This window comes from Haemaphysalis longicornis, unplaced genomic scaffold, assembly GCF_048455015.1.
Source record: "Haemaphysalis longicornis isolate Haplotype H1 unplaced genomic scaffold, Haemaphysalis longicornis Haplotype H1 scaffold_4, whole genome shotgun sequence".
Taxonomy (NCBI): Eukaryota; Metazoa; Arthropoda; class Arachnida; order Ixodida; family Ixodidae; genus Haemaphysalis; species Haemaphysalis longicornis.
This window is the reverse complement of record NW_027526361.1, coordinates 219,017,893-219,037,135: the sequence shown is the minus strand read 5'-3', so window position 1 is coordinate 219,037,135 and position 19,243 is coordinate 219,017,893. Positions and strand designations below refer to the sequence as shown.

General features: G+C 44.9%; 1 protein-coding gene across 1 annotated transcript; it reads right to left on the bottom strand.

The window, feature by feature from the left end:
• Window positions 1-3,368: 3,368 nt before the first annotated feature.
• LOC144178068 (uncharacterized) lies at window positions 3,369-19,229 on the bottom strand. Its single transcript, XM_077705597.1, has 7 exons — window positions 18,993-19,229; window positions 15,428-15,602; window positions 13,664-13,835; window positions 12,243-12,343; window positions 9,536-9,671; window positions 5,501-5,752; window positions 3,369-3,581 (listed from the first exon to the last, which is right to left on the bottom strand). Exons 1-7 carry the CDS (start codon window positions 19,076-19,078, stop codon window positions 3,442-3,444), a joined length of 1,062 nt encoding a protein of 353 aa, XP_077561723.1. The 5' UTR covers window positions 19,079-19,229; the 3' UTR covers window positions 3,369-3,441.
• Window positions 19,230-19,243: the final 14 nt, after the last annotated feature.

Here is a 19,243-nt window from a genome sequence, read left to right as displayed (position 1 = left end):
CTTAGAACGCCCGTGTGTATGAGATTTCGGCGCACGATACAGATCCCCAGGTGGTCAAAATCAATCCGGAGCCCTCCACTACGGCGCGCCTCATCGCCTGCGTTGCGTCGGCGCGTTAAACCCTACAATCAATCAATTATCTAAATACCATCTGGCAAAATACAGAAATCAATTCAGGAAAAATATCTCCGAGGAAAGCTATCTCTGAAGATGTTCGGAGGGTATACTAGCTAAATCAATGAAAGCAGGGTTTTCCCCAGGCATCGAATAGAAAAGCTAGAAAAGCTGTTTTTTTTATCCCACTAGTTACATAATAGATGTCTGTTAACCAAACGCTCATCCCCGTGACGTACGTTTTTCATTTTCTGTATATGTATATATATATATATATACACCTGAGAGGCGGTGCTTTCTATTCAATCTAAGAAAAAAAACAAATATAGAGAAATTCATTTTTTACCATGAAAGGTCCGTATTCAGTTTTTTTTTTTAATTTCTCGCCATTTTTCAACGTATAAGGACATTTTCGAACTTGTTACCAAAGCCAGTGACGAAATTTGAGTTCTTGAAACAATGTTTAGGTAGTACACAAATTATGCAGCACTTATAAATCAGGCACCGATTGTACGCTCCCGATTTATTAAAACGCCAGGATTAGCTTCCGTAGCGCTTTCCGCTACTACTTGGCTGGTAGCAATGTGCTCGCAGCGTGGTCAGCCTCAAACCACTTTGCCCCTTTCCTTTGAAAGCCTTTTTTCTGTGCACATACCAACTTGCCACGATCTGTCGGAAAAAAGGAAATAAATACGTGCAACGCTAACAGCAAGCTCGGGGGGCGCACTTTCGTTCATTTTGCCAGAGGCTACTCCCAAGAATAGCAGACGGGCAGCCCGCGCATGCGGAGATCGATACTGAAAAAGGTCCATACAAAGACTGACAAGAGTGAAATTTGGGGATTCAAGGGGGGGTGTCCAGAAAAACTAGGGGGGGTCTACACACCCCCTAGGGGGGGTGTAGGGAAATCACTGAATGGAAGGATATTCGCCGTGTTTGATAGTTTATATCGATTGAAATTACTGGCACATTTTTTAGCGGGAGGCTGCACCCCCACTGCCACGAAGGCGAACAGTATCCTGTATAAAACTATGCATCAATTTCATCCTCTTTCCACATCTGGAATTAAAAAAATGCCCCTTTAGCCGATGCGGGTCACCTGAAGTGTTTCGTAAAAAAACAGCGACAAGAAACGCTTCACAAACGGTGCTTATAAAACTACGATTAAAACGTTTCAAATGAACCCAGCTGAATAAAATTTACAGGGACATTGTATATCGGTTGCTCCGAAATATAGGTATTAACAGGCAGTTATGAATTCCTAGCCTTAACAATTACGCTTAGCGTTGCATTCGGGACCCCCCAAGGAATGCTCAGCAATTGTCACATTAAACCGTGCTCCCAATTTGACCTCTTGCGCTATAGTAATTTATGTATCGTCTAGAATACACATTAACAGCTACGTTTCACAGTTCGGTTTTGTACCTGCAGCTCATCGGACGCCAAACACGCCGCTGTTGATCCCAGCGAGTGGAGAGAGTCGATTCGTCAGTGCATATAACTTCCTTCCACTCGTTTGTTGTCCACTGCTCCACCGCCCGGGCGAACTCCAGCCTTTCCAGCCTCTGGTAGTCCGTCAGGCGCGGTTTCTGCGCTGCCACGCAACTCCCGAGTCCCGCCTCCTTCAGACGTCTTCGAATTGTCTCGCAAGAGACATTCAATGACAGCTCCTGTCGAATCTCTTTTGCAGACAGGAAGGGATGTGCCAAAGCGGCTGCAACAATCAGTAGTTCCTGCTCCTCACTGGTGACATTAGGTCATCCGCTGCGCTCTGTGTCAATGAGTCTGCCCTGATCATCGCGGTAAGCTTGAATAATGCGGCTTACAGAATTCCTAGACCTCCCCGTGAGGTGGCAATTAACTTTCCCGCTGAGTAGTCCCTCCGATGAAAAGTCACACGATGTTCCTCCGTTGCTCGATGGGGACGCGGGATGGCATTCTTCACGAATATGGCCATGCAAGACGAATTACGTGCTTTATACGCTTCATAGTTATCACTGTCCAATGGGTGACATGGAAGGAAACGCCTCATTGCTTTTCGATAGCAATTCCCTCACATAGACAGTTGTGTATTTCGGTGTATTTTTCCGAAGCGAATAAACTCTTTCCTTCCTACTTTCTTCCCTCCTTCCATCTTTAAACCGCCTCTCATATGCCGCACTGGAAAAACTCGAAATTAAAAAAAAGAAAAGAAACATCGCTGCTTTTAGTTCTTTCTATCAACTGTGTGTTTGTCGCATAACGACCAGCACTGGTTCAGTCATGTGTGAATCTTTATAGCAGCCTTTCTTCAACGCCAGTTTGCGTTTCAGTCAATAAAATGATGAAAAGAGCGCCGAACGAACATTCTCCGATGAACGCACAGTTACGCGGCACAGCGATGGCGCACGCTGCCGGCTGCTGACATGCATCACGCCCTGTCGGTAGGCGCGCCGCATTCGAGAGGATCAAAGTGCTGCAGCCGAAATCAAGGAAACTGACATGCACAAACTCTAGGGAGGGATACGCATGCGCCCTCCGCTATCTCGACAGCAGGCGCTGGGCCGGAAGGTGTCGCGCCGATAGTTTTCGCGCACCGCTCACTTGGTCTGGTTTATTCTGTGACCGCCTGTACATCCATGCACCGGCTGAAGTTATTTAGGACTCCTTTATTCCTAGTTCTAAAAAACGAAAACAAATCTGGGCTTGTAGCTCTTTGACGCAAATGTTTGATCAGCTCCATATAAGAGGACGGTAAAGCACGGTATGCTTTAACACTAATGAAATAAACAGGCTTTCAACAGAAACTCTGTATAAACAAACTCCAATCTCAGTTGAGACCACAAACCCGTGGTTAAGCTACGGCGCGCTATGGAGGGTGTAATATTGGTAAATTTGGTAAAGAAAGGTAACCCAGTGGCGCAGGTTGAAGTACAGGCATTAGGAAAATTAACGGAACCTGTGAGATACAAAATTTACCAGAAGAACCATATATTGAACATAACAGAAAAGAAGAAGCTTTGGGTCTGTGGTGGCTGGTCTTCTATCCGAGCGTTCATATATACGATAATGATAAAAATGATAACAAATACTGCAAGAATTGTAATATAATGTTGCTATACTCTCTACAATTGCATTTCCTAGATCGTGTGCCTAGGGTAACAGTTTCAATGTCGTACCGGTAGGAAAAAGAATCCCCCTTGGGAGGCAAAAGAAATGGCAAAACCTTCCGTTTTACTTTGAGAAGACTGGAGACAAAGTGTGAGAGAGAAGCGTAACGGTCGATGCAGTTTATTTTGCTTTTTGACAGGCTGACTTGACAACAGAATAAGGTATGCATGTCTTGAGTCAATTTACTCCGTTATTAGAACGGAGATCAAGAATCCACTTCAGGAGGTCTCGTCTCACCGGCTTCCCAAGCTTGTTGCGGGGAATTTTATCCACGATAGTCACTCCACCTTCGAGACGAAGGGACCTTGGCAGCTTTGCTAAAACGAAATAAACACAAGAATACACGACGTTACGGTGGGGTATAAGCAACTCTTCGTTGACGATACATCCTTATGAATGATCATATTTTCCGCAACCGACCTGCATTCGTGTAATTGTGTAGCATTACGTTTTATGTTAAACAATTATGCAATTCCAGACTTTTCAATTGAAAGTACAGGGAAGCTGTCGGGACAACGGATTCATTTCGTCCAATAAAATTACTTCACGCCCCACCTGTTGCCTGTGCGAAAAAGTTATCCTCTCTTAACAGTCAATTTTTGAGGCCGAAAATGTGGTGGCAGTAGGGGAGCCTCAGCTGGCGCTGATAACACAGATGTCAGTGCCGTGAATATTAACGCACAGATGAATGTAAAAGAGGAAAGCCAGGGTGACTTTCTGGGCCCTATGAAGTGCTTCACGTGAAACTGTTTTTTTTGTAACTGATTTATTCATCTCTGATTTCCTGGATTCCCCCTCCACGCCCTTTGGTGCCCCGTCACCAGTTGCAACACGATTCGGGCTAAAAGTTCGAATGGGCTTCAATCAAACGTTCCCTCAACCACGTCAGTGCTATAGACATAAAATAGGACTCCGCAGGGATGCGCTGACACAAACAAATTTTTTGAAGGCATCTTATGCATCCCTAAAGTGGTCAATAAATGTGTTTCCCAAGCGCAATGCGCTCACTATTTTAGCTGAGGCCCTACGTTACACAAAAAATGGAAACGCATGTGATATCATGCACTCTGTTTTCATGAGCACCCAACTCCGCTCATAAATTTAAGTAACACCCGGGCGGGGCTTTGCACAGTCGTTGTAACCGGAATTTAAAAAAGGAGTTCATGACGAGAAGGGCTACCATTTTCAAACCAAGTAACGGAATAAAAATTAGGCGGCGTGCATATGCTCATTATTGCCATTTTTCTAGAACGGGGGGCGTTTTTTATTATATATACCTAAAGTGATGGAGTGTTACCGCGCTCTGTGCGGAGAAGTGTTTCCAAGGGGCTCTCTCACGCGCAGAGATAATGAATTGCCGGCCCTAAAAACCCGAAAATGGTTCTCTTGCTGTGACAAAATACACTCCCAAAACCTTCAGTCTGTCCAATAGGCGCTTGAACAGAGTACAACACAAGTATGGAGTAGGTAAAATTTGTACCAATGTCCATCTTGATGGTTGAATTTGTGCAACCTGCTCCTCACAACGATAATGTGCAGTAGGTAATCCGGTTAGTGCCAATCATCTTTGGTAGTGCAGTATAGGGTACTAGACAACAGTTTGGGAATTTAATAACGTTTTTGAGCTTGTACTAGCGTACCAGTACTGCGAAAACTGAAAAAAACTCTGGTTCAGGGCAGCCCGCGGACCCGGCCAGTACACCATGGCCAGGATAAATCTGGCCAGTAGACATATTTCGGCAATAGTGTATGCAGGTTCACCGAACTCCTATATTCTCGAATTTATAGAAAATGTTCATCTACTGTCATACTCGTTTCTTATGCAGGGTAATAAAAACATATACGCACGCAATCCCACAGGCTTAGCTTTTGTTTACGCATAAAGATCTTAGGTAAACACACACATGGCAGCCTTTTTATTTATAAATCACTACGACTTATGAATAAAAGTTTTCCTGAAAATACTTTCGAAATTACTATCCCCAGAACAACAATTCTTCCTAGATACGGCAGTTCTCTGCAAAGGCCATAAAGATTTATTCTATACCTCTAACAAAAAAATCAGCGTCTACCCTGCATCACCCAATTATTCCGTATTGTAGATTTACGCAACTGATTTCAACTTTTTCTTTTATTCCCTAAACGAAACGTCAGTTATCTCTTTTCCAAGGCGTAATGACGTTTCAGAAGAATCTGGCACTTGTCGGGAGACAACGTAGGGGCAACAAATAACAACCATCAGCAAATTGCTGGAAGTGGCAGGGCGCAAGATCCTCGCAACCAGGGATGGGCACGACGACAGCATGTGGCAGCTGACCGACTTCAGCATTGGGTAGCCCCACCACAGCGCAGTCCTGGACTTGGGCGCACGAGAATAGGACAGCCTCAATTGCAGCCGGCGGGACCTTGCGGTCTCGGCAGTGAATGAATTCGCTAAGGCGCTCCACCAGGTACAGCCATTCATCTTCGTCGTAGTAGCACTCGTCTCCTACGCCAAGAAACGATACCTGTAAGCCATGCGTGGTTGACCGGTCGGCTACCTATGAGCCTCGTGCAATGCAGTTTCAAGCAAATATGTGGCGCCACCTGGTAGCGGTGGCAAAAATTTTTCTGAAGAATAAAATAAACATATACAGCAGTTCGCTAAGGGGCTCAATTTAAAGAACTACCGGAAAAGTAGTACATGACAATTACAGCGTTTTATTACGTTCACAGTAGTTATATTCACTGAAATATTCTGCTAACGAGTTGTGCGGGAGTACGAGCTGAAATTGTTTAGAAATCGCACCTTCTCCAATAAGAATTATGCCCACCTCCCCTCGCAGGAACCCTGGTGTGATGCAACGCATCTCATGGGGGGTTTTATTGGCGTTTTCTATCGTATTGATTACGCTTATACCAGGGACTCTCACGCGAAGGGGAGGTGGGCAGACGACCGTGACTGAGACCGCCGGAGCGCGGCATGCCGCTTTATATTCACAGCGCCCGAAGGAGAAAGCGCGGAGAGAGATAGGGTACTGCACATGCGCAGCGCGCGCAGCGCCGAGCGCAGCGCCGCCCACCGGCGCCCAGCAACGGATTGAGAGCGCGCTACGCCAACCCGCAGCTGTTTAGGAGAGAGTGTTCCTATCGGAAGGAGGAGAGCAGGAGAGGCGCAGCTGTGCGGACAACGCCGGAAAGACGCAGGAAGGACAGAGGGGCGAGCATGAGATGCGTTGCATCTAAAAGCAGACGGCAGTACACGGATCAACTGCCTGCCACGCCGACGTGCACAAAGCACATAGTACCTGAGAAAAAATAAGAACAGATCCATAGGTGCATTTGCATAGTTGGCCGCTGCTTGGCGTAACACCGCTGCAAAAAAGCCGTGTATCCAACAGAACGGAATGGGTGCTTATTTTTGTAGCTCCTGAAAGAGCCATTGGTGTCAGTATAATAACTGTGCACTCATCAGAAAATACATGGAGCATACCATGGATATGCATTCTTCTAGTGTACGTAGTCATACCGGACAAATATAAAGAAAGCTTTAAAATGAAAACATTAGAAGCCTAAATGTTTACGCTACACAGCAACACAACAATAAACGTTTGGACACAGATCAGCCACACTTCGGAGGCTCGCCTCTATTTTTATTGAAATGACCCTCAAATATCTCAAACATATGTGGCTGTACAACCTGCAGTTTGCCTTTTCCGCTCAGTAGGGGAAAGGAAACGAGTTCAACCGGAACTTGTTGCGCAAAATATTTTTGCTGAGAAGGGTTACATGCACGAGCATAACTAATATCCACGCCGGCATGTAGTTACACAAACATCACGTACAACTCTATGAGCTTTGAAACGATCTGCATTATTCCAAATGGCTTTTTTTTCATCGGCACTCCGAATGCCAGGAACCATTATTTTCTGGACAATTATAGATCCTGTTGTGCGCTCTACCATATCTGTGTGCCTGTCGATGTCGACCGATAAACAAGGTAAATAAGCGTTTACAGGCTTTCATGAAAGCATCCTCACGCGCATATACGTCCTAAAGTATTCGCATACAAAGCACGCGTTTATAAACCTATGAAAACACTTTAAAAAGCGTCGCGATATTTTCTGAGCCCATCGAACGAACTGATTGTAGTTTCAGCAGTTTGAAGTAGAGTTTAGCGGAGCAGTTGCATTTTCAAAGACCTGCCTCTACAAACCTGAATCTTCGGGCTCTTCAAGCCGAATATCCTTGGTGTCGCAATATACACAGGAACCTTTTGCAGTGATTTCACACACACAATGGACATCACTTCCTGACATTTACAGGCACACTGGGGTTTACACGCGAGAAATTCACTTCTGGAAGCCCCGCTAAGGTCGCGTCGCCGGTCTTGTCTTCGTTATGCTGTCCGCCAAATGCTGCCAGTTATGAACTTGTTCCAGTTATGCCCGGACAAGGATCCAAAGGCTAAAACCGAACAAATGATATAGTGGCTGGCACCGCGTGAACATCACGCCGTAATATATTGCTCTTCGGCGGACAAGGGGCATCACAGAACAGGAGCACACGGGTGTCCCCATTGGTGGAGCGATCGCGGCTTCTATGACACATATTATCGCACACACAGACGCACACTCCTGCCCTCATCTTTGTTTTCGAAAGTGGGCTCGCGGGTTTTCGTCTTTTTATTGTAACCTGTCATATGGACGATGCAGCTGACGCTGATGGCGTTCAGTTGAACCCCTTGCGAAATTGCAGCGTGTCCATTTGGCGCGAAAACAGATCCGCGCTTGCATACAACCGATTTTGTTTTGTTGAATCGCTTTCCTGCCGCCCTTGCAAACCCTTTTCTCTTTATTTAAGTACCGTTTGGCTGTTTGTATCGCGTTGAAAAAGAATAGCGGCCATTCTTTATTCTTGTGCTGATGTTCTGATTAGAGTGATGTAGTTCGTACACCGCCGAACAAGACTCTACGGGACGTCGCCTGCTCGCGGAATCCAGAAGTTGTGTCTTTGTTGTCCACAAGGTAGCGCCACCATACCAGCGAACGAGGCCCATACAAGATGGGCTGGGCATCTGGGCCACCGGGTTGGCCATGCCATCCCCAATAGAACCAGGGAAGATACACAAGCCAACTTTCGTCTTGTTTAGTTTCGCCTAACCAGTGATATTTCCTTTCTACCAAGCGACCGTCTCAGCGTTGAGTGATGTTACCCCTTCTAGGAAGGCGTATACTTTCTTATACCCATATCTTTCTATAAGTTTATAGGCATATCAGAGTGAATACTTTTTGGCCCCAAAATGTGAATAACTGCTGATTTCTTTTTTTTGCCCCAAAAATTAACCTCAGAAGTATAAATCTACGAATCTTTCGGCAAACGTATTTGGGTAACGGTCAAATAAACGCCACTTTGTGAAGCACGTTACGGCATCCGAACGGCTTTGATAGCAAGTCATATCAATCAGTAATAATTGTACACATAAGTTCTGGCTGCACAAGCTTCACCGCATATCAGCTATTGTAGGAATACATTGATAGGATTCATTGCTTGTCAACGATAGGATGTTACATATACATCTGTTAACATATTGATATTACCGCAAAGAGAAGAGGAAGACTACAGTAGAACGCACCAGCAAATACAGCCATCTTCGAAAAATACAAATTTGGGCATGGCGCACAGCGTGCGTGGGCTCTCGCCTATGACTGACGCTAAGTTTTTTTCTGCATAAATCTGACTCTGCGCAATCCCCCCTAATCCCTTTCTGCGATAAACAGGTAACTACAAAACAGTTTATTTTTAACTCCGCAGCTTCGTCTATATGGAAAGCACGATATAGCGGCAAGTTCTTTTTTTCCCTTACACTGTCCGTTCGCTACCTCTTCTTTTGAATAACTAGGCGCTTTCAGCCTAAGAGTGTTAGTTGGATGGTACGGCCATCGTTCACTCTAATATTGCGGCTAATGGCAGGTATACCTGCGAGTCTGTTAAGTTATAACAACAATCTTGTTTTCTTCTTAACTGCAAGTTTACATTCTAAAACTATATTGTGTTCTTTTTCCTATGCAATTTGTGCATGTAAAATACTATAGTTCACAAGCCGATTAGGTACCAAACTTGCTAAGATGCAACCAACCAACATCGTGTGAAAATATCAATTCATCTATATTGGTTCATTTCATTCGTTCTGCCGCCACTTAACACTAATTAAAAAACACGCTTCCCCAACATACTTCAAACTTAACGTCTATCATCAGCAGCGGCGTTACATACTGTCGTTTCGATTTACCTGTTCGATACCAGCCATTGGCGTCAGTGACAGGCTCGTCCAGTCGTCCCCAGTATCCACGCATCAGGCCCGGGCTTCTGAGAACAAGTTCACCGCACTTGCCAGGGCCCAGGGGCTTACCCGTCTTGTCTATCACCTGGACCATCAGAAGCAATAATGGCTGTGTGTGCGAACGGTAGCTTAACTTATTTTGACAGATTAAATAAAAGTACGCACAGAGACTTGATATTTCAGTGTAACTATGTCATGAAACTTTTTTAGAGCATCTCCATCCAGTTAGGTGAGAAATATTGGTCGCTTTCGACGCGTTCCTACACAAGAAAAGAAACTTTTATGCTCCTTCGTTGGTTCTAGTTTACAATACTCCTATACCAGAATTCCCGCATACCACACAATACCATGCCCAATATTGAAGGATGCGGGTATTCCGCAAGAAAACTCGTTCCGAAAGCTGCAAGCTTTTCAGGAGTGCTCACGCTCACGTGACCAAGTAACAGAAAACGTTTACGCTATTTTTGTAAAAAAAGAAGGCGCCACCTTTTGCCAGCCGCAACATCAAGCCATGCTTCTCGTTATGTATTAAAGGCGGTAATAAAATAGCAGGAAACAATGTCGGCATCTTCAAAATGTATAGACAAAAGCAGCCCTGAAATGCTGTGAGCAAAATGACACCTGAAGCACATTCCGCGCCAGTACACAGCGCGTCTAGGAACGCTCCTGGCTCGCGTATCCGTCAACAAGATTTCGTTGTGTCTCTCATGAAAGGCGCAGCGGCTCTTTTCCAGCGCTGCGTCAGCCGTCCCACTAGAAACACGACGATAAAGAATCGTTGAAGTGCGAATTCGTAGCCAGTTTGGCGACACAGAGCATGGTCTCCAGAAAATTGCTTAACCAACGATTTGCCTGAACGTCCGAAATGCAGAGTTGAACAGTGATTTCGTGCAGCATCTACAGAAGTCGTGCCACAGACTTGATGACGACTGTACCTTACCCCAAGAATGTAAGGACTCCTGATAGGATCTGACCAACTTTGGACTACAATGACAGGAGGCTTCATTCGCAGCGTCGAGTGCAAGGTTTAGTATCTATAAAGACCTAACAGGGGTGGGCATTTCAAGGCCTTGTCCATGAACCGAGGCCGACGCTTCAGACAACGGTGGGAGTGACTTGCGTTCTTCGTACGCAGTTTGCACGCAACGATAAATCAAAAGGGGACCCTGCAAGGAATCTACGAAGCAGCCTTGTTGCCATGTCTCGAGGTGTTGCATCCATCGCATCGCACACCAAGGAAAGTGAGGCAGCAGGAGTGCTAAGGGATTTGAAGTGAACTTACAGGGTGAAGACAATCCAGCAAGCATCCAAATTGGCTGGAGCCTCACAAGAGATATTGTATGCGTGAGCGCGAACATGCAACGTTTAAGGAATTGTGTCAATTGCCGACATCGCCCTAGACATTACAAGTTACCGAAATGTGCAATGAGTCAAAGCCTATGGATGGTGGCAGCAGAGACAGTGATCGGATGCATTCTATGCCATAGACAGGAGCTTCTTCGCTAACGATTCAGGCGTCTGCGCGTACTTGAATGGCTATCTGAACCGTGAACATAGCAGGCACTGTTTGTATGATAATCTGAACACGTCAGAAGCAACGTTGTTTCCAAGGTGGATACCAAAAAAACAAGGAACCAGACCGAAGAAAAATCCATCAGAAAAAAAGGACGGGCGAGAAGGAATCGGATTGTACATTAGATTGTTACAGATAGTGATGGTGCATTGTTTGGGCAGCGGCCGCGTGCTATGTGTGGACGTTGTTCTACTCTTTTGTGGCCGGGAGAATGTTTCGAATTGCGCACCAGGACTTAGTCGCACCAGGACTTAGTCGCACCAGGACTTAGGGCAAGGGTATCATCGTTATTGTAAATGGATCAGTCATCGCCAGTAAAGCCTTCCATCAGTGTGTTTGACGGCTACGTTTCCTGGCGTCTCCACCACAACGAGATGGTCACTATTGTGTATTCATTGGTATATTCTCTATTGTGTATTTGTTGTGTTCTATATTGTGTATTTATTGAAAACGTAGAAGTTATTATGGGCGAATATCAAGTAGTACAATAAAATATCTTTCCCTCTCATTGGCATCAACTCTCTTGGTTTATTCAGAGTGCTATATATTTTCCCTGCAACTTGTACGCTTATTTTGCTTATATGTTCATCATCGTTAGGCGGTTGTGTGGCCTTTGAAATCAAGGCTCCGTATTGAATTGTGATACATTAATAAAAACATATGTGTGGTGTCACAATAATTATGTTGGAGTGTTGTGGAGAAGTACCTTGAATGGTCAGAAAAGAATATAACTGAGTGATTCCGTGTCACTGCTCATATACGCTTATGTAGATAAGTACAGACTTATGGTTCGTATACGCACCTTTTCTACTGTTTAAGGAGTTTAAAATTGGAGCCACGTTTAATGTACCATGTGTGAAAAATCAGGATTGTATTTTAGGAGAAATTGAGGCGGAAAAGAGGAACTCGGCTGGCTCACAATCGACTTCGCTCGACTTGGAAGTATGTGGGAGGCCTTCATCTTGCAGTGGACGAAACAATGGGGATAGGATGATTACGATGAAGCCAAACAATTAAGGAGGAATCTTAGAGCAGTTCTCATGTTGTAGCACGTATTTTACCACTTGGTCGAAAAGACGTTACCATCGCTTCAACGCCCGTTCCGAGACGGCCACTGGATCCGTATTTGGGCGGTGCATCCTTCAGACCGGCTGCGACGAAGAGAGCTTCCGTTTGTCCGTACTCTGCAAAAACAAAATGACACGGCTACATCACCAAGGCAGAGGCTGAAAATCTGCACTTCAAATCGCTTTTTACCTTCCAACAACAACAAATACTTCAAGCAAGTTGTTGAAAAACTAACGCGTGGAAAAATATTGTTGATTGATTGATTGTGGGGTTTAACGCACCGACGCAACGCAGGCGATGAGGCGCGCCGTAGGGGAAGGCTCCGGATTAATTTTGACCACCTGGGATCTTTATCGTGCGCCGAAATCTCGTACACACGGGCGTTTTTGCTTTTCGCCTCCATCAAAAAAGTGGCCGCCGCGGCCGGGAATCGAACCCGCGACATCGTGCTCAGCAGCGCAACGCCTTAGCCACTGAGCTTTTTTTTTTAATTAGCCTTAGCCACTGAGCCACCGCGGCGGGTGAAAAAATATTGTGAAAAAGCAACTGATACAGGCCTAACTGCCTAAAAGGACTTATTGCAGTTCATTATTATTACCATAGTAAAGCGTTTCGGAAAAGCATTTCCAAAAAAATGCAAATTGAGACAAAACGCAAAAGCTTTAGGCAACTTGAAGAATGTCAGCAAACCAAATAAGCAGAGAGTTTAAAGGTACCTCCGAGACCGTAAGTAAATTACACGGCTCTTCGCAACGAAACCTCATCAATGCAATAAATTTATAGATGGATTACAAGCGAAGCTTTTAATCTTAAGACAGAGAGGTGGCACATATTTTGGGAAAAGTTATGAACTAAGTTTTTTTGTTTCGACCGCTGATTACGCTAATCTCTAACAACACTATTGCACTTCGGTACAATACAGAAAACCGCAAATACATACTTTACGGTGGGTGAACGAGCGAGTGAAGCGGTTGGTGAAGTCGAGCGGCAGCGCTCGTTTGTAGACGAGATCGCGGGCTGAGCGCCGAAACAGCAACCCGTCAAAAAAAAAAACACAGACGCTACTTGGTGCAGTCGCTGTACTAGAGGCGTAGGTGCAGGGACATTTGAAGCAACCAGCCCCTTGTTTTACCCTACCGTGTTCTGAAAGCAAGAGCCCTGAAGCCTTTCCTCTATCTTTCTCTCGCACGCCGCCCCCCCCCCCCCCTTTCCCCCTTAAAAGAATGAGCTACCAGACCTTTTCACTTCGCAACCACACACTGCTCTGCAATGACGTTGCCTGAGCTTGACGGTCAAATCAACGCTACGAGGAGCGGGTCGTTTCCATTGTTTTTACCGGAAGGAAAAGCTTCGCTTACAATCTCTCTTATATACCAATTTGTTTATCCTTGATTTTCGAGGAAGTGGTTGTTATTGGTTGCAAACACAAAGCTTACGCTGAATGAAGTTGCTCAGCTTCAGCTCCTGAAAAAGCCTTCTTCCGATGTCTTCGGTAATGCAGCTTCCACTAGTCATGAAATACTTCAGGCAGCCGAGGTCATGCTTCATTCGCTCTGGATGATCTAGCAAGCATCGGGCCACGTAAGGGACTGTGGAGAGCATAGATACCTGTGAAAAATAGGTCCCAAATTAAATGCCTAACTTTAAAAATGCTACTAAAGGGTTACGTCTGGCGAATCGACCGCCATCAATCCGCGAACAGAGACGTTGCAAAGAATAAAAGGAAGAGAGGGTGCAGCAGGCGAAATGAATGCAGAGGTGAGTGATGCAGTTGAACGACTGCCATAATGCCGAGTAGAGGCGGTGGTGACGGCGGCGGTGGTGCTGACTTCGTGTAGCCACCCGTACAGTTTTATGTGGTGACGATCATTCAAGGTACGCAGATGGCACCGCAGCTTTCCTGGTCATGTGGATCCGGCGCGTTTAGATGCGCCGTGGCTCCACTTGAATAGATTGTTGGGTGCTCCATGAGTTCGAAATGTGTGCATGATCTCGTAGGAGGGCGAAGAGTGATGATTGAGACCAACGCCAGGGAATCGACGCAGATGCTGAATAGTAAAATGAAGGACAGGCCGAGAATAATGAAAGTGTACCAAATCTCGAAAACACCGTTCACGATACGTTGATGTACGGACCCTGAAGCAGCGGTTGTGAAGTGTCCCAATGAGAGCATTGCAATACCGTCATTTTGTTTGCGTACTGGTAATTACGAATGCATAATTCTTTCCCTGTGTTCTTTAAAATAGTATGAACTCTGATGAAAATAAAATTGTAATTATGTTTAACGGCACAGGTACAACCGATAATATAACAATATTTCTTGGGGGGCTGTTGGTTCATGATTCTTAAATACGTTTACCTTAAAAACCAATGACGATGCACAACAAAGGAGACACGATAAGCGCTATAACAATCGTGTAAGCATACTGAAGGCGTGACAAATTAACCAAACTTAGGTAGTGGCCGCTCTAATCACAATGCAATGCAGATTGCCTTTGTGTGTATCAGTGGAAGTTAACATAAATGCGCCTAACACGACGAGTTTGTTTCTGATGAATACAAGCGGGCAGTATGGCACAAGATGCGCACAAATATTGGCGGTTGTTCGAAATTGCAAGCGGATATTGATCCTATGCTGTCAAGCGTCCTTGTCACCTTCCAGCTCTTCGTTAACAAATTGGTCTTCACCTCAGCTGCCTTCGAGCAGGTCACCTCACGTTTGCGGCTATTCACAGGTTCACAAACAATGCTCCACTAGTGTATCATAACCCGCCTAAAGGGAAAAAACGGTGGAAGAAGATAAAAATAGACATTTGAATACCTACAATTGATCAGATCACACGCATCCCAAAAGGTAATTCCAAGCTTACGCGCAAACATACAATTCTTGGACGTACAAATATTGGACGGGTGATTAGGCATCGTCATTTTCCCATTTTCATTTGCGATATTTTATCGTGCAATCACTGTGACAAGTTATGCTCTTGTACATTGTAGTAAAGAATGAGTTCACTGAGAAAAATTTATAACAAAATAAAATGATAAAAATTTACACTGTATTTCCAGAATTAAGGGAGGTGTGGAGAATTGGCAGTTAAAAAGTGTCGATAGAACCACGAGAAGCAATAATCCGATAAAAGCCCAAGAAGTGATATTTCCAGCACCTCCCTTCTTCTCTCATTAGAAAAACACGCGCTCACCTTGTGCTTTCCGAGGGCTTCCAGCAGCCCTGCAGTGTCCGTCGTTTCCAGAAAGACGCAAGACGCACCTTGTACCATGGCTTTGCAGACGCAGCCGAAGAGTGCATAGCTGTGTCCAAGCATAGCCGTGCAAAGGAGCACATCCTTGTCAGTGAGGCCAATGTGACGTGGATGGCTGCGAATGTGTTTTCCGGTCGGCAAAAAGTTTTTATCTAACTCTCTTTCAGCACGACAAAAAAATACCAATGAAATATTCTACTAAAGCCATACAAAGAGGCTTCACGGAAACCTACTGAGCCCCTTTCCAACAGAAACAGGGGCGCCCGCGATGCTTGACCTGAGTAACAACGAAATGACCAAAATCAAAAACAAAAGGACCGCAACATAAAAACGAAAACAATTGTAACAAATTCGAAGCACAATTATCGAAATAAGAAAGCTAAAACAAAACAAAACCCTTTTACTTTGGTTTCATTTGTGATGATTATGGTGTTTAACGCGCCGAAGCTACAATTGGAGCATCAGTCACGCCGTAGAAGTGGGCTACCACCTGGAGACTGACGACCTCGGAATTGCCGTGTCTCGGCACGCGGGAATTTTTTTTCTTTCCTTTCCATCAAAAAAGCATTAATGTGGCCCCGAGGAAACGTGCTTTTGCTTTCAGCATCGCACGGCCTAAGCCACTGAGCCACTGTGGCGGTTACTTTCTGCGATTATTTGAACGTTTACGCGGTGCAATGGCCGCACTCTCCCGCAAAGATAACCACGCGCGGCCTATCCATCCCGCGCAATGATATAAACAGACCGACAATAGGTAGAGAGTGCCCCTACCATGCGGCCTGGTGCTATACGCGACGGTAATTGGCTCCCTTTGTGGCGTGACATAGGGGGATATTTGTGCGCCCGCGTCGGTGCCAGCTGCGAACGGCTGATTCCAACAATCTATCTATAAGCTCCAATGGGGACTGTGAACATTTTCTCCCTGGTCAGTCGCCCCCCCCCCTTCCCCCGAGTGGTTATGTGCCGAACACGTCAATGGCATCATCATCATAATCATTAGAATCTTAATTAGAGCACGTAGATAAAGCTGGCTTTGCCGCAATGCGCTTTGGCACAAGCCCCCCGCCACACCCGCCTATTGAGGAAGTCAGCCATTACAAGCTTCGCTTGAAAACAACGGGAGATAACTGAAATTGGGTATACGCTGTGGTCCACTGTGGCGCTGCTTTTCCGACGTATCAGATATTGGGGTAAATGACTGGATTCAATTTAGCCTCTCTAGGTCCCTTGCTTACTTTTTTTCTGAATCGTGCGATATCCTTCGCTCTTTCCTACATTTCCAGCTTTCGACTGCTTCCGCCCTCTCTGGAACTTGTTTATGACCATATTGGCGCAGCCTCTGAAGAAGCCGACACGATTCCAGGATTTGGTGAAATCCTACTACTTCCGGAGACGGAAAGGAAGACTTCAATTGATAAGTTATAGCAAATACAGCATTACCTGTGCTACCAAGGCAGAGGAATAAATCGGACTATTGCGTGAAAAGCCGTATATTTATAAGAAAAGCTAGAAATGAATCAAGGAAAGCGTATGCAAGTTTAACGGACATATGGAAGAACGGAAAAAGTAAGGAATAGAAAACAAAAACGAAAGCAAAACGAAAAGACAGCACCCAGCAATATGGAGGGGAACGAAAAAACAAAAAAAACGGAATCAGACACAAGGTGGGTCAAAAGAAAATGCGAAAGAAAAAAAATATCAAAGAATGAAGGCGCAACCACATCTTCTGGAAGCAAAGCTTTTTTTGCCAGTATAGTCATTCCTGTTCACTTTGTATCCCATCGCCTTTATAAAAACTTTTGAATTATTAACACAAAATAATGGAGTCCCATGGCCCAGGGGTAGTCTTATTGGTATAGTTTCAATTTTTCCTGACAAATTCTTGCTGCTCCTAAAAGGGGCTCGCCATCCTGGAATTTTAAATGCAGAGCATTTCTTTAACTCACGATGTCACCCGTTCTAAGCGTCGTAGTAGTCCGCATCGCTCGCAGGTGCGCCCTCTCCCCCACTCCTCCTCTCCCGCATCCCGCTACCCTCCTCGCTCTCAAAAACAGGTCCGCACCCCTCCCCCTACACTATATAAAAAAATATTTACTGGCGCCTGGTTTTGATCCCACGACCCTGCGGGCGGAACGCAAGGTACATGGTCCTCTACCCACTGCGCCACAAAGCCGACACAGAATGGAGGGCTACGAACGCGCCTTATATCCTTGACTCATACAAACTACGTCAAGAAGCTGCTGATACAACGCATTCACTACCACCAACTCCCCAAACACTAAACGTTAACGCAATACACCCACCCCCTACGCGACGCATTTACTCGAGTCCCCCTCGCGGGGAGATGGGCCCTTTTTTCTTTCCCAGTGAGTTTTTTCCCGGTAAAACATATATGACAGAGTAGGGACATCAAGCCAATGTAATAAAAGAAATGCGCCAATGAGTTTTGGTGGTGTCTCTGTTGGTGATACATATGTGGCCGTATTCTGTGTTTATATTTTTGGCCTTTACCGCGCTTTCAACTGGGAACCCAATCATTAGTTGGTAAAATGTTTTATCTGTGACATAAAATACGAATTTTAAAATGGAAATTTCCTTGATAGATTATTAAATATTCAGTCGTTTTTTAGGTATTTCTCATTGTAGACCTATTCCAGTGGTGCATTATAATAAAATACAAAACTTGAAACCGATCGTATTTAGTGGAAACCCCCCAGCTGGAGTAAGTGTTTGCGAAGGAAAGTTTAACATTCGCCTCAATACAGCCATGCTGCTACAAAGGAAAGGTATACATTTTTCTCAGAAACTTCGCAGTTGAAGAAAAATTCGTCCTGGTCCAAGATTCGAATCCGAGACCACCACTTAACGGGATCGGTCGCTCTACCAACTGAGCTAACCAGGTGGATAGTCGTTTGTGGCACGAGAGCGAATTGATCAACAACTCCAAATAATGAACAGGGCTTAGCCGATCAGATTTAGGGGAAATCCCCAAAGTGGAGTAAGTTTCTGCAAAGGAACGTTTGACATCCACTTCACCGCAGTCAGGATCCTGGACCAGGAAGAGCTTTTTTTCAACTGCGAAGTTTCTGAGAAAGCTATGTAGCTCTCCTTTGTAGCCGTATAGGTGCAATGAGGTGGATGTCAAACTTTATTTTTCAAAACTAGAAATTAAACCAAATATCCCAACAACAGAAAAGCCCAAGTTTAACGCTTGTGTTCTTTTTGTTCTATATTTTTGTTGGTGCTGCGCGTATCTAAGTTTCTAATAAACGTAAATCTTGTGTTCCAGTGAAGTTCCTTTGTGTTGTGTGAGAAGTAAACTAAATATTGAAGGTCCAGAGAATATATCATGTTCGTTTATTTATCTAAATTTGTACACAACGCATGTATACAACGTGAAAACTACTCTCCTAGAACCAATTTTGGGGTTAGCAGCATTTTTAAGTAATAATAATATGTGTGCCAGAAATAGAAACCGTATTCCCCCAAAAATTACAAAACGTACCTGATCGCTTGTACATTCGCCACAAGAGATTCATGGCAGTGCACCACCATCTTTCGCTGTCCAGTCGTGCCGCTCGTTAGACTCATGCTGCAGAAATGTCTTTCAATGTAATTGATACGTAGCGTCACTGAACCCCGCGCTTTTTCACCCAAGGAAATAAAGTCCTTCCAGGTGAGGGCGCCGTCGGTGACACGTTCAGTCTTTTGGTTTGCCTCTTCAAACACTACAATATGCTTAATGGTAAGAAGTGG

Excerpts from the sequence above, each read along its gene's own strand:
- LOC144178068 (XM_077705597.1), bottom strand. The coding sequence starts at position 19,078 with ATGAGTCTAACGAGCGGCACGACTGGACAGCGAAAGATGGTGGTGCAC. Across the intron at positions 15,603-18,992 it reads GCGAATGTACAAGCGATCAG|CCATCCACGTCACATTGGCC; the intron begins GTACGTTTTGTA and ends ACACATTCGCAG. Across the intron at positions 9,672-12,242 it reads GAACGGGCGTTGAAGCGATG|GTGATAGACAAGACGGGTAA; the intron begins GTAACGTCTTTT and ends CTGATGGTCCAG.